Source organism: Orbicella faveolata, unplaced genomic scaffold (assembly GCF_042242905.1).
Source record: "Orbicella faveolata isolate gen_17 unplaced genomic scaffold, um_ofav_v1 contig_25, whole genome shotgun sequence".
Taxonomy (NCBI): domain Eukaryota; kingdom Metazoa; phylum Cnidaria; class Anthozoa; order Scleractinia; family Merulinidae; genus Orbicella; species Orbicella faveolata.
Window position 1 is genome coordinate 19,605,324 of NW_028301553.1, and position 15,480 is coordinate 19,620,803.

A 15,480-nucleotide genomic window follows, 5' to 3' on the forward strand; every position below is an offset into this window, starting at 1 on the left:
AGTAACATTCGATTTTCTGTTGGAATGATAATGGTGGTGCTCTAGTCACTCAAAGTTGAACGGTATCATTGCTCAAAAATCTGATCATGCCACCTTAAATATTGTTCCTCCTTTAATAGCAATAGCCCAGTTTAATCCAATCATATCACATACTGTACATGATGCAAAAGTTTATACTTAAGGCTACATAAATCTTTTCTAAAAGTGATAACAAAACTTTTCTTGAAGGCACAGATTGGCAAGTTCATGTCCCCACAGAAATCGATTTACACTTTCAAATAACCTAACATGAGCGTGACAAAGAGGCGCATGCTAACTACTGGCACGTGCATACATTTGTATTTGCATTACATCACCAGTATTGTCAGTTAATGGTCACATGCTAATGTTGCCTGATGAGCGTGGTCAGTCTTGGCGATACGAAACAGAGCTGTGGCAATAAAGCAATTGGTAACATCTGAAGCCTGGATCTGAATTAATCAACAAAATTATAGTTACCGCTCCTGTTAAGTCAAGCACTCTCAAAAAATTGTTCTACCTAAGTATCCAGAATTAACATCGCATACATTTTATTGAAGCTCCCTTTACAGGGCTTTTCAACCAAAATATTCTACAGTAAATATTAACATAGGCATGCAAGGCGTGCAAGAGTTATTTTTTTGTGTGAAGTGTTGGAGATAGAAGTATTCATGGTACAGTAATGATTTGGTTAATTTGACAAGTTTTTTGGTTGCAATGTTACATCAGTCATAGTAAGATAGCTAAATAGTAAGCCATAAAATGTTTGACTGAACAAACTACAGTAATCTGACACGTCTCCACATTAATGTAGATACCATCTTATTTTCTAACAGGCAATTTGATTCGTTCTTTGATACAACCCGCACTGTGATTGGTGTGACACGCACACATGCGTAACTCCCTCACTCACCAATCACATAACCCTTCCAACCCCCAAGAGGAATTTTTGCTAAAAAATACTCAAGTTAATTTAGAGACTTTTTCGCATTTTATACGAGTCGTACACTGTAAGTTTACCTTTTTACACAACACAACACAGCACAACTTCACGGAAAATAGAAAGAAAGAGAAAAAAACCTCTGACACGTTGAAAGTCTGATTTAATTAAATTGCACTTTAACTTGGTGCCACGCAGTCTTCAAAGAACATTTGAACAATTTTCATACTTTTTACCTTTAAACATATCGGACTGAAATGAATGTCATCAAATAAAACTATTAAACTGCTACTGCAGAGACGTAAAAACCATCCAGAAACAAAAGCTTCTTTTTTGTTTAATATCCTGGAAACAATAGCCGATAACTTGTCAGCTCTAACTGAATTTACTCCCATATAAAAAACAAAAGTGTTAAGTTACCATTTGTTACTAAAGATAGCAAACATCTCATGGGAAAGAGTGGTGACGATTCGTCTGCTCTAATTGAATTTACTCCCTTGTGAAAAACAAGAGTGTCAAATTACACTTTGTAACTAAAAAACAAAAATATCTCGTTATATTTGCATGCAACAAGAACAAAACAATCGTTACCTGCACTTACTATTGTAAACGTTAGAACTGTTTCAAATCTGAAGTCTCGTCCCCTCTAAAACATGTCCTAAGAACTAGAAGCGACGATTCGTGACCTCTAATTGAATTTACTCCTTGTGAAAAACAAAATTATCAAGTTACCTTTGCAACTAAAAATAAAAATATCTCGTTGCATTTGCATACTACTAACTCATGAAATGTTTCAAACCTCAAGGCTCATCTCGTTCATTTAACTAAAATCCTCAGCCTAACCCACAGAAAATGTCGAAGTAAACCCAATATATGAATACTTCCTCCTCTTTTACAGAAGAATAAATACGGCCGTTCTGATCTCTATCGGGATCAAATCTTCTCACATACCGTTTACCTTTACAACAAGAAATTTGATTGGCTGTTTATAGTAGATCCAATCTGATTGGTGTGACATACATACATCTCTCACTCACTCACTCACTCACTCACTCACTCACTCACTCACTCACCCATTGACCCATCCATAACATACCCGACGCGCCAACTAAGAGGTATTTTTTTTACAAAAAAATAACTCCAAAATGTTATATAGAAAAATTAAATAAAATCAATTTAAAATATAAGATATTGAGTAAGATTTGGAGGCATGCCCCCCCTCCCCCATAGGAAATTTTTATTTTTTATGAGACTCTGAAAAGCCATTTTCCTCCAGTTAGCCTGAATACCACTCAAGTTAGCCTAAATAATGCTCAGGTTAGCCTGTTTACAGTTAACTCTCAATGGTGGAAATGGTAACACGATTCAGTTAAAAAGTCTACAGTCTGCATTTTACCCCTTGCCTAGTCTGCAGTCTGCATAATATTTTTACCCTCATTCTGCGTTTTACCTCCGGCAGGTTTCTCTTGCAGGTCAAAGGTCGCAGGTCATGGGTTGCAGGTCCGGCCATGGATAATGACAGTTTTCAGCCTTGAAGCCAATCTTGAAATTTCCAACGAGTGACCGTTTCGCTCTTGTGTTCCTTTTTAACCTTGGAAAATATTATTTTCCAAATTGTAGTGGTGAAGCAATTTCACTCCATCACTCCTGCACTTCCTGTTAGACAATTGAAACCCCGGGGGGGAACTCCCATATGAAAAGGTCAGGGATTTTTTTTTTTTTATTTGTTATTTTTATAACAGAAGAAGATGCAAATCCTTTGTTTGGTTATCAGAAAGATTGGTGTTTGGTGTTGGTAAATTGAGAAAGCATTGTAGCGGGGTTAGGCTGACATTGATTTGGTGTAAACTACTGAACCATTGAAGAGACTCGTCACATAATTTCAAGAGAGATTGACAATCAAAGAATGCATGTTCAATAGAGTCATTTTCACCGCACAGAACACATTTGACACAGTCAGTTATTCCAAATCGATTAAGTTCTTTATTAGTGACTAATATTCTGTGCAACAACTTGAAATAGAATTGTCTTAACTTATTATCCCGAGTGATTTTATAATTGTTTTGGATACAGTTCACCCATTGTCAGCAACTTCAGGACAATTTTTCCGCCATGATTTAATAGCAGTAGGTTCTGTTTTGATTTCCTCAACAAAAAGTTTATAAAACTGCTTGCAAAAAGTTTTCGTTAAATTGAGAGCGATATCTTTAGATAGTTGGAAATCGAAGTTTTCGCAAATTGAGTTGAGATCCCCAAGGTCCATGTGAACTGCTGCATAACTTTTGAGATAAGCAGGAATAGCTGAGGTGATTTGGTAGTATTGCAGAAAGTTAACTTTGATGTTATATTTATCGCTGAATTCTTGTGGTGAAAGATAATTACCTTGATTGTCCAGCAAGTCTTGCACAAAAAGAACATTACTATCCTGCCACACCTTCCAAAAGACCGATTTGTTTTCTGTAGTTATATCTCTGTTGTTCCACAAAATGAATTCGCGTTTCAAGGGATCTTCCTAATTGCTACGCAGTTCTTGAAAGTGATCAAGGAGTTCTCAATAAAAGAGAGGGATTTTTCTGTCTAGTTTCTCGACACTGTAATTACAGTTTAGAAGAAAAAGGAGCCCGCCATGTTTATCGAAGTAGTAATTAGGGATAGCTGTCCAGGTGTCATGAGAGTTATTTAAGAGTCTACTTATCCAACTGAGACGTAGCGCTTTTACAACAGTCCTGAAGCAGGGAAAGCTTAGCCCACCCTTAGATAAGGGGCGGAACAGAACCTGTCGCTTGATCTTATCTCTCTTATTCTTCCATAGAAAAGCAAACAGTTTACTTTGGGTTTGTTGTATCACTGTTTCTGGGACAGAAAGCATGGAGGCAGTAAAGATTAGCTGAGACAGACCTAGAGATTTTGCTAGTATAGTTCTTCCAAAGAGCGTCAGGTCCCGCGACCGCCATGTATTAAGCTTCGTTTCCATTTTCCTTATTTTGACATAAAAATTATTGTTGTTGTTGGCAGCTGCATCGTGGGAAAGGTAAGTTCCAAGGAATTTTATGGGATCTTTTGGACACTGGAATTTTAAAGGCTCTATCTTATTTTTGCTCGAAGCACCAATCCACAAGGCTTTTGTTTTCTTTTTACTTAATTGCAAACCAGACAATACTCCAAATAAATTAACTATATCCATGGCATTTCTAAGTGACGTGGTATCTTCAAGAATCAGGGTTGTATCATCCGCAAACTGTGAGATCTAAAGGGTCAGGGATGCTCGTCGCAAAATTTGAGTATTACTCATACATACATACATACATACATACATGCATGCATGCATACATACATACATACATACTTTATGGGCTTGTCCCCATGGGGCTTTTCAAAGTCAATGTTACATTACAAAATTTAAAAATGCAGAAAGCCAAACACATAACAATGATAACTTAAAAAGAAGACAACTGTTGAATAAAAATTAAATAAAACGGTCATCAAGAAGCTCATGCCTGATTAGGCGCTTGAAATCTGTCACGGTGGACAAAGTTTAAGTTCAGGCTGCAACTCATTCCACAGAGAGGTCGCTCTATATTGAAAAGTCCTTTGACCGCTAGCAGTGCGGAAGAGTGGTATGTTCAGAAGTTGAGAGTTCCTGGTAGTCCTTGTCGAGACGGCAGATCTTCTGACGAGCTTAGATGTCAAATACTCTGGAGCACATCCCATCATGCACTTAAAAACCAGAACAGCAAAACGGAAATAAAGTTGTTGCCTGACTGGTAGCCAGCACAAGTCTTTTCGAAAAGGAGTTATGTGATCGAATTTTTTAGCGCCGCACAAAATGCAACAAGCGAAATTCTGAACTGCTTGGAGCTTGTCCAAATTAGCTTGAGTAGTATTGCTCCAAACAGAAGAGCAATAAAATAATTTACCAAAAACTAGGGCATTTATAATAATAATCAAGGCGTGTTTATCAAAAATATACTTAACGCAATTAATTTGGCCTAATCATGACATACATGAGGATACAGTGGAAACAATATGCTCATTAAAGGTTAAATTAGAGTCCAGTGTGACTCCAAGGTCTCTTGCAGCCTTAACGGGCTCGAGCTCCTTCCCCAATAAAAATAGCCTAAAGTCAATAACCTTAGCAGTCAATTGCCGGCTGCCGAATATGACTAGTTTTGTTTTATCTGGGTTAAGTAAAAGCTGATTATTAAAGCACCAATTCCGAATACTTAGCAAGTCCTTATTCATCTTTGCTATTGCTTCGTGCTGATCATGGAGTTGAAATGACAGGAGTAGTTTGGTATCGTCAACGTAACACTGCGACGAACAATTTTCTGGAACAGAAGGGAGGTCATTGACATAGATGTTAAAGAGTAATGGACCAAGGATGCTCCCTTGTGGAACGCCAGAGCTAACAGGTAGTTTGGTCAACAAAGTTACATTTATTCGTACAGCTTGGTATCGCGAGGTTAAGTAACTGCCCAACCATTCTGTCGCAGATCTGGATGCACCAATGTCCTGTAACTTACCGAGAGGTATTCAATGGTCAATACTGTCAAAAGCTTTACTTAAATCAAGAAGGACAACTGCAGTCAGTTTCTTTTTGTCAATGGCATTTAGGATTTCGTCGGTTGTTTGAATGACAGATGTTTCCATTGAATGCCACTGTTTATTTTCGCTTTGTTTGGATGATAAACGGCCTCTCAAGAGCAGATATGACGTAAACTGATCGTGAGCAACACGCTCACAGACTTTAGAAAGGACAGGGAGTAGCGACATTGGTCTATTATTGTTTGGAATGTCGTGATCTCCAACCTTGGGTATCGGGGTCACTTCAGCTGTTTTCCAGGCCAAAGGGAACGTGTCAAACTTTGGAATAATTCCTTTGAGAGGCGGCCTTCTTGGGTATGCACAAGTGGATCGCTCTCCAGAGACAATTAGAGTTGTTTTTGTTGTTTACAACCTGCTCTGCAATGAATATTTTCTCAGCCATCCTTATTTCATGTTTGACCTCACGACAGAGGTTCTTGTATACAGACCAAGCATGTGGGTTTTTTTGGGCTACCTTCTTCCATTGGTCCCTAGATCTCATAAGGTCCCGAACTTCGGGTGTCACAGAGGGGTTAGGACGTCTACAAATTTTGACTGTTTTGATGGGAGCATGTACGTCCAGTACATTGTTGAATAACAGGTTAAACGCGTTCAGTTTATCTTCAGGGTCATCGAAAACGTCCAGAACGGACCAGGGTACTTGCGAAACGTCAGCAAGAAATTGATCGGGCCGGTAATGTTTGAAGCTCCTTGTTGTAACATAAGTTGGCTTTTGACATTGATTTTTCAAGTGAAATGTAGCGCAAAACAATATCATGATCGCTCATTGAGCACGGTTTAACGATAGTTTCCCGGACTTGTTGCGCATTTGAGGACAAAATAACATCTATAAGTGTCTCTGTGGAAGCAGTCACTCGAGTTGGTGTTTTAACCATCTGACAGTCAGAGAGTCAGGATTTAAGAGGTTACAGTTTAAATCTCCTATAATGTGTATTGGTTTGTTGTGTAGAGAAGCAGCAATGAAGCTAGGAGCTATATTAGTCTCCTAAAGGAGACTACTATGGGAGTTGCTCGAGCTTCATTAGACCCCTAAAAGATACCACTTAAAACGGAATAGGTTCGATTACTAGCCAGTGTTCAAGAAAGTATCCCTCACGCACTTGTAGACCCGACTGAGAGCGTTTCTTTTAATTATTATTTCTTCCAGTGCACCCTAAAGGTTACTTTGAGAGCTTAAAATGGTGATGTTTCGTTGTCAACACCCTAAGTGAGACAAGAATCCTTGATTTGTACCCGAGACAACAAGCATCCCTGACCTTTTCATATAGGAGTTGCCCCACCCTCACCCCCCAGGGTTCGAACATCTGCCGTTTTAAGGCCATTTTACCGTCACTTGCATCATGTCAAGTTAGGTATTCTTTGAATTTCTGACGCAAGTACTCAATATCTTACTGCAGAAATGCTCTACATTGAATAAATTTTTGCATGTACGTTTTTATAAATAGAAGCTACCTGTAATTATATAAATAGCTCATTTCCCGAACGTGCCGCTCATACAGGTTTAACCATACTTAATTGCAGAAAAAGAAGATATTGCAAGTCACAAAATTGATGAGCTGTATGAATTTTCCAATGATTCAAGCTGTGATTAAATGTTTTAGATGATCAACAGTCAAGAGAATTGAGGAGAATTCGAACGATGTGTTCCACTGTTTATTTATACGATATTGTAAATAAATACAAGTAAAAACCAACATGGCGAAATGAGGAACAACAGGCTGGGAGTTCTGCAGTCTTTAATATCGCCTTTAAAAGGGAAGGGAAAAAAACTGAAGTTATTACAACACAGGGTATTCATATTTGGTCACCCATTCAAGTACTAACTCCACCGAACTGGGCTTAACTTTGTTGAGCAGAGGAGACATGGTGCTGTCCTTGTGGTATAGTAACTCTATGCTGAATGCACTTTTTTTAATTTCTAAGATGAGAAAAGGTAACAAAGAGAGAAAAAAATCACTGATACTGGCTGGGAAGATAAAGAAAGAAAAAAAAAATGAGAGGAATGAAAATGAGAATTATTACTTGCTTAATGGTGATTGGACAAGAAGCGGTACTTTCCTTATAATTGTCTCGGTCTCTTGGACCGATAACTTTATGAATGTTTCCAACAGTGTTACATCTCCTCGTGTAATCTCTTACTGTTGCGTTTTGCACTATTTCTTAACAATGCCAGTGTGCTTTAACTTCAATTTAACCTACGGATTAAAACGTCACGTCAGTGGCATCAAAATTGTCACTGTTTACAGACAATCCATTTTCCAAGTTGAGTGGCTCATAGCCACTTTGATTATAAAGATACAGTGGTTTTAACAGATTCCAGGAATAATAGCTAGACAATCTCCAATGTTCTAATTCAGATTGAGTTTCAAAAAAAAAGGAAAAGGCATTATCAAGCCACTGTTTGCTAACTGTTTAGCCACTGTTAGTCAAGTATGTGGTGTTGTGGCAGTGAGATAAATCAGTTAAAAAGGTGAGTTTTGTTAATTGTCGTAAAAAAATGTGCCATACCTACGCAGTAAACTATGCCATCCAGCAAGAATTCTTTTTAAACAATTCATCTTTAAGTTCTAAACATTCAAACTGGCCTTATATTCATAATGCTTAATTGCTAGTTGGACAAATTTACGTAATTGTTTCATAACTTTATGCCATTAACATGGTCAGGTGACATAGTATTGTGAAGGGCCAATTATTCTTATTGCAATGCAGTTTTATGATAACAAACATGTTTGATATATCAAAATTCTAACGTGGCTTCGAGACATTCTGGTTAAAAAATAAATGGCATGCAATGCATGCAGAAGTGATGACATTCAACTGTTATTTCTAAAATTCTGTCTAGAAAATTGGAATATAAACAAACAAACGGATGCTTACAAAAGGCATGGACCACGCTGTGGCCTTTTTTGTTTTTGTCCCACAAGTTTGTTGGGGCATTTACCCCCAGAGGGTTATTAGGGTCACACGTTGGGACATACATGTAAAAGATATACAATACCACTCTGATAATAATTATTATATTATTGGCCCAAGGCTGAAAAGCACTTTCTCATTGTCAAAGCATCATCGCTCACGCTGGCTAGACTTTTTCTTTTTAGATGTTTTCTCTCCCGAGAATGTTCATGTTGTGAAACAGAGGGCTGCTCTAGACTAGAAGGTAACGACAAAGCTGCTTGTGGCTGTGCGTTTCACTGCTGAAGACAAATCAGCTGCAAGTCATTTCCACTATGCTATGAAAACTGAAAGCGTTGAAATTCGTGCAGATTAAAGTGGTTGGCCATACTGAAGAATTATAACTGTTAATGTTTTGTGACAATTGCGAAAATGTTGAAGCAAGAGTTCTGTGCACGAAGTGTGCTTGTGTTGTGAAATCTAATTTCATTGACATTGCAACAAAAGAAAAATAAAGAATGTTTTTTTTAAGGCCATTAGGCAAGATATGACCTGCTTCAATTATCGGTCTCTTTGATCTTAAAATGTCAGCAACATAGTTATGCAAGATCAGGGTCGCACATGTCGTGAGCATCTTATCAGTTTAAAATAACAAAAAGTCCTCTCCTCCTAAATTACTGATGTGAGAATACAGAACATGGCCTTGCATCAATATTTCATTGAGTGTTTTAACATTTTGGTTAAAAGGTTTAATTAATATATGATCGGAATTTCTGTAATGGATAGCTTAACAATGTGTGTGTTCAGATAAGTTCTTTTAGATGAACGCCTATGTATCGAATAGTTCACTCTTGTGACTCCTTGCAAGTGAGAAAATCCCACCTGCCTCTCCCTGGTGTTTCAGGTGCTACAAGTTTTCATAGCTTTGAAGTATATGATTTTAACCCCATCTCCGAGTTCGTCTGTTTATGATGTTTATTTTTAATTAGTTAATCTCTACACCAAGATGCATTACAATAATCATTGAAAACAACTGCAGTCAAACACATTGCTACACATTGTTTACCAGCACTCATTCCAAACAGTGAAACATCACCTTGATGATAGTCAGCCGTGACAGTTTTAGAACAATCCACACGGTAACAAGGCTCAGGATTCATTTCCACAACATTAGCTAGTCGAATCAACAAAGGAATGTAAAAACGATACACACACATTTGAGTGAACCAAAACCTTGCATAGTAACTCATTTGCCACAAGCGGATTACTTTTTTTAAAGTTGGAAGATATATTGCCCCCAGGTAAAACATAAACAATAGCATAAACCAGAACTTCCCTCTCTCACAGCTTGAGTATTCTTTGACTTTCAAATGAATGTTGTGTAACCCTACCATTGTCATATAAATGGTGTGTATTATTTACTAGCTCCCAGAGTGCATTTTGCTTCCACAGAACGTGTAAACATTCCCGTGTCTTTTAACATCCAGACGAATATGGAATTTTAACCAAAAAGCCTTGAAGTCATGTTAGAATTTGGATATATCAAATATGGGCTACTGTTATTTATGTTTAGTATGTCCATATTCAATGTAAAGATTTCAAAAGGATAGTTCTAAATAAAACAGTTCATTTGCTATCATAATGAATTGTCTTATTACGATAAAATATATATAATACATGTCCAAAAGCTACATTTCAACCCATTTAGTACATAAGCCACCCCTAGAAAGTTTTCATTAAAATTATATAGTAAAACTTTTTTAGCTCAGGTTTGTTGCATGGCAACATCGATGAACCTCTTGGGATCCCATGCAATTCTTACAACGCAAGTATTACAGAGTGCTTTTTGATTTTGATGTGACCTGCGACCTGTGACCTGCAAAAGAAACCTGCTGTTTTACCCCTGGTCTGCAGTCTGCAGTGAGCAGTCTGCAATCTACATTTTACACTGACCAGTTTCATGAGAGAGACTAGAGACTGTCAAACCAGCTGATTTAACTTATTAATAGTGACAAGTTTTGCTGAAAATTTATTTGTAAAATCTAGGGGTATCCTGTCCAAATGTGCATATATGGTCAGAACACTGCTGGGGTAGGAAAAATAAAGTTACAAATTTTGGTCTGAAATATAAGAGCATCACTAATGTGCGAGCCTGTGAGCCTGCAAGCCAGAGCCGCGAGGCACGAGCCTCGAGCCACAAGCCTCGAGCCACAAGCCTATTTTTGCTAGCCACTACATTTTTTTCTGTTTTGTTTTAATTGTTTTGTTTGAGTTTTTAATTTAACGTTAACGTTTTACTCAGTAAATGCTACACTTGGCAGAAGAAACAAAAAGTTTTGATTTTCTTTCATGCGTGAAATTCCGCACAAGTAGTTTTTCCGTCCCTATCAAAACGGATTTAAAGGTCAGTTTATAGTTTCAGATATGAGTGAAATTTTGAGTTTCCCTAGCAAATTTTCATATCAAAATTTTGATTAAATAAAATTGACTAACATCCAAATGTGTGGTTCCAGGAAATATCCATACCCCCCACGGAAGGTTTTTTCCCAGTTTGACCCCCCACCCCCCAGGATTTTCCGTTCCAGGGGGACTTCATGGTACTGCCCCCACTCCCTAGAATTTCCATGATTTTTCTACTTGGGCACCCCCATACCCCTCGGAAATTCCATATCCATAAATAACGAGACAACTCATTAATAATTACTGTACTAAAATTTAGTCGCAGCTGTTTATAGTTATATTGTAGACGAGGACGTACCTTTTCACGGTGGACTGCAGATGCGGCACGTTCCTTCATGTCATGTTAAAATGTTTGAACCAGCATTTGAACTAATAAACATATGACTTAGAGGCGCTTCACTCCCACATGGCATAGCAGCTGACTTTTTCTTCATTAAATTAAAAGAAGTTTTCATACAAGAATCTCAGAACGTACATAGAGCTTATTCAAATAACCCAATCAAAGTTTTAATTTATGAATGGTCAAAACAACATATCAAATTACTTTACACACGCAGTAAAGTCATCACGCAACATTTTTTTCCAAACAGCTGTTTCCCAAATGTCGTTTTACATATATTTCTTCTTTCACCAAAGGAATACATCAATTAAGTCATACGCTTTGTCTCTGTAGTTTGTAAATGATAGTTAATTCATTTTGTGCCTTAGTTTAATAAAATTTGTCATACATTTCATACGTTAAACACGCACTGTTCAGTCGTTCTATAAATGACATAAAATCTTGGCTACTGCTCCGATGCCCCTCGCTGTCCAATGTTACATATACATGTAGTTCAAGACAAATGGCTTTGAATCGACTTTACTGATTTAGCAAACTATTAACTACATGGATAATGATGAAAATATGTGATAACCTAGTTACGGCAAGACTGAAACAGCGAATAATTTTATATGAGTATCAAACGAAATAAACAAAGTACAAATCTCATTTAATTGACAGCAATGATTAATCCCAGAAAAAGCATCTGAGCTGCGTTTAAGCTTAATACAGCACGATCTAAGTTCAAAGTATAAAATATCATCAACTTCATTGTTCGAGTATCGCTGCACCTCTTTGTCAGCTTTTTGTTCAACTTGACGTCCAACAAAGACGATGCTCCGGATTGCCATCTGTTGTACAATGTTGGAAGAAAAATGGAAAATATATGACAAAGAATCTAACGTTTATTTCAATGGATGGAACATTTCTGTCGGTTTAGTTAACTGAATCGATTGGGAAAGTATGATAGTATTCATTCAATCGCATTTCACACCCACTGGAAAGAAAATTCTTTGAGTAGACCCCTCCCCTACGGAAATTTACCTCTTTCAGACCCCTTACCCCTTAGAATTTCTGTGATCCTCCATAGGGGGTATGGATATTTTCTGGAACCACACAATATAAACAGGGAAACGTTCAAGTGAGGCGAATTTTAGGTATTTATAAATATGATATATCAAGAAGCACCACCACAAAAGATTCATAATTTATTTATTTATTTATTTTTTGGCTCCCAGTTGTCCGTTGTTTTGACTCTCAGGAAGCCAGGCTCTTAATTGCCTTTTTTAATAGTTCCCCTATAAAATCGAAGGACTGGACGACTGCGAATCTCAAACCTAGCTGTCAACTTATGAAATGTCACGCTGTCATGACACTTCTGTTTATCTTGCCTGCAGCTACCAAAAAGCAAGATGGGAAAAATGTCTGGCCTATAATATCTGCTTAATTGGTAGAAATAAAAAGAGAGGAAAACTCTCCATCACTTCAATTGCCATGCTACAGTGCACAAACACATGAAGACCGCCGGTGTTTACCATTATGCCAAAGATTCCTGAAATTTCAGTTGGAAGTAAAATGGAAAGGTCCATTTTGGTTTCTTCCAACCGGAATATTCAGAATCACCTCTGGAGGTGGTCCACTTAATTATTCCCGTTGGACCAGTCCGACCGAAATTTGCCATTCTGTTTTTGACAAACCAGTTCACAGCCCTACTGCTCTTCACTTATGTAGGGAATTTGGAAAAGGAATAAAAAATGGTAAGAGTCTGATTCCTCTTGGTTAGCCTGGTTTGATCAGAAAATGTCGTTCAATTTCCCTTGGTTACTGACATAATGGAAGCATGTAATAAATACCATATTAGAGCATTAGGCCCATTTTTGGATTTTTTTGGTGGGAATCTTTCAGGGCTCGCAAAAAGAGACACGCAGCTCACAGCTCGAGGCTCTGGCTCGCAGGCTCGCAAAATAGCATTCCCCAAATAATATATAGATTTAGCCAAGCCTAAAAGCAGAGCTCCTGGGCCGGGTTGTTCAAAGCCCGATTACACTAACCCACGATAAGCGAGAATTTCAATTTGAGTTTTGAAACTTTACGGTGGAGTTTTCCATTTCTGTGGTTTGGCCTTCTGTTTTGAGTTTCAATTATCTCAAGGTCATCAAAATACACAAAAAGCAGTGAAAAACATTTGTATACAAGAAAAATTATACTTCAGTCAACTTTTATAATCCTGGGTTAGTGTTAACCGACTTCCGAATGACCCGGCCACCAACTTAACCTGACATGAGCCCGGAATCTAATCGAAAACCAGCACTTGGTCAGCGGTTAACTTCAAAAAAAACATGTGACCTCGATGAGCTCTAAACTTGAGCCTGCGATATGGTCACGCGATACTGATCAGCGGATACCTTGTTATGACAGATGTCAATTGACCATAACATGGATGTCCAATATCAAAGGGTTACGCTACAAACCAAGGGTGCATGTCTCTGTCAACCTCTTAGCTGGAGTATAGCTGGCATGTTGGGCAACGCCGCCGCCGTCGTCGTCGTCGTCGTGCATACGCGCCCACAAGCAATGCCGCTAGCCATGAAAACCTTGAGAAAATTCATTCGTGGGTTTCTTTTTCTTTCCCACATGAGAAGGGGGCTCCGCTTGGCGGCCCTTCGGGCCGCCAGAGCTCCGCTATAATAGGAATTTCAAGAAGCTCGCCACACACCTGCAACCAATTTTCCAGCAGTACCCGGGAAGTTATGTTACTAAAGTTATATGTTTTCACTTGAGCTCAACTTGATCAATATTTTTACCACAATTGCCACTAATCTCGCAATCTGATTGGCTAATTTGCCATTGTCAATAAGAGTCGTTGTGTTGGCTGCACCTCGTGAGTCCACAACATTTTGACCACTGTGATGACGCGTATCGTTGTCGATAAGAGTACAGACCACGCTAAACCACATTCGATTTGTTAAGTAGCCTCTTAATTTTACCTCACTGAATAAGAATAGTTACTACTGTTGAATTCCTCGTTGTTCCAAATTGAAGCAAATTATTAAAACAGGACTGTGCACAGACTGTATTATATTTTCTTACTCACCGCGCTTTTTGAATCACATTCCTCGTCCTCCTTATCGTCGGTACTGTCACCATTATTTGAATCATCAAACTTGAGACTGTTATGACAAAAAAACGAGTCATATTGATCACAAGATTAAAATGAAACTGCAGCAGGATGAAACTCAACAGCAAGCACACTTACGCCTCGAACTTGTTCATTTCCGTCAATAAGTTAACTTGAGCTTAAATATCTTTTTAACAAAATCCTCCATTACAATCTTCTAACAACGCGTATTTTCCGGCGACGAACATTACGCATGTTTACTTTGGATGATACACTTAGTTTTGGTGAATCGTGGGCTCATCGACACCTGACGATCGGTGACTGAGTGACTACTTTTTTACTTATTTTTGTTTTTGAAATTTACTTTTGACTGGCATATTTTTTGGTTCTGGTGACAAATTAGTGTTCAATTATATCGGAGTGTTTGTTATGCACAGGCCGCGCTAATATGTGACTGTTGACGTGTTTTTTACGATAACTGCAGAAATTCTCGCGCGCTCACTGGCTAATTTTTATTGTCAATAAGCGAACAGACACATGAATTCATAATTTTTGCGATGCGTCAACAAACGAGAGCGGACAATCTGACAATTTGTTATCGTACAAAAACAAATTGATGTCAGTTTTTAATGCGCCTGTCCTGTTATTAGCTTACGTGTAGCCGTACCCACGTAGGCTAGTACTCACCGTCCCCATCGTCCCCATCTTGAATTTGAGAAGGAAACTGCTGCTCATCCTCGCGTACAGTCGGCTCAAGAAGCTTTCCCGCTGCTCTGTAGGCCTGACCTGTAGCTGAAAAAAGGTCATCCTAGGAGACCCAGGGCCTAGGGGCAGTTAGTCGACGCGATATTTTCAGACGACGCGATGTTTTTGGGCGAAAGTTTACATGAAGAAGTAAAATTTCGCCCGAAAATATCGCGTCGTCCCGACTAACTGCCCCTGGGTCTCCGAGGTGGCCTGAAATGTCACTCATCTTCCACCGTTCAGCCGAATCGCCTGGGCCGGGTTGTTCAAAGTCCGATTAAGCTAACCCAGGATTAGCGGGAATTTTGATTTCAGTTTTTGTAACTTTGTGGTAATTTTTGTGTAAATAGTTTTCGGCCTTTGAGTTTGAATAATCCCTAACTA

General features: G+C 38.4%; 1 protein-coding gene across 1 annotated transcript in view; it reads right to left on the minus strand.

Moving 5' to 3' along the window:
* Positions 1-14,637, minus strand: part of LOC110066529 (eukaryotic translation initiation factor 4E type 2-like) — a 95,098-nt gene extending 80,461 nt beyond the window's left edge. Inside the window, exons 1-2 of the mRNA XM_089294087.1 lie at positions 14,491-14,637; positions 14,329-14,404 (exon numbers count right to left, since the gene is read on the minus strand). Coding sequence (XP_089150213.1) covers positions 14,329-14,404; positions 14,491-14,507 — 93 coding nt within the window. The 5' untranslated portion in view covers positions 14,508-14,637. The remainder of the gene's footprint in view (positions 1-14,328; positions 14,405-14,490) is intronic.
* Between the last annotated feature and the right edge of the window lie 843 nt (positions 14,638-15,480).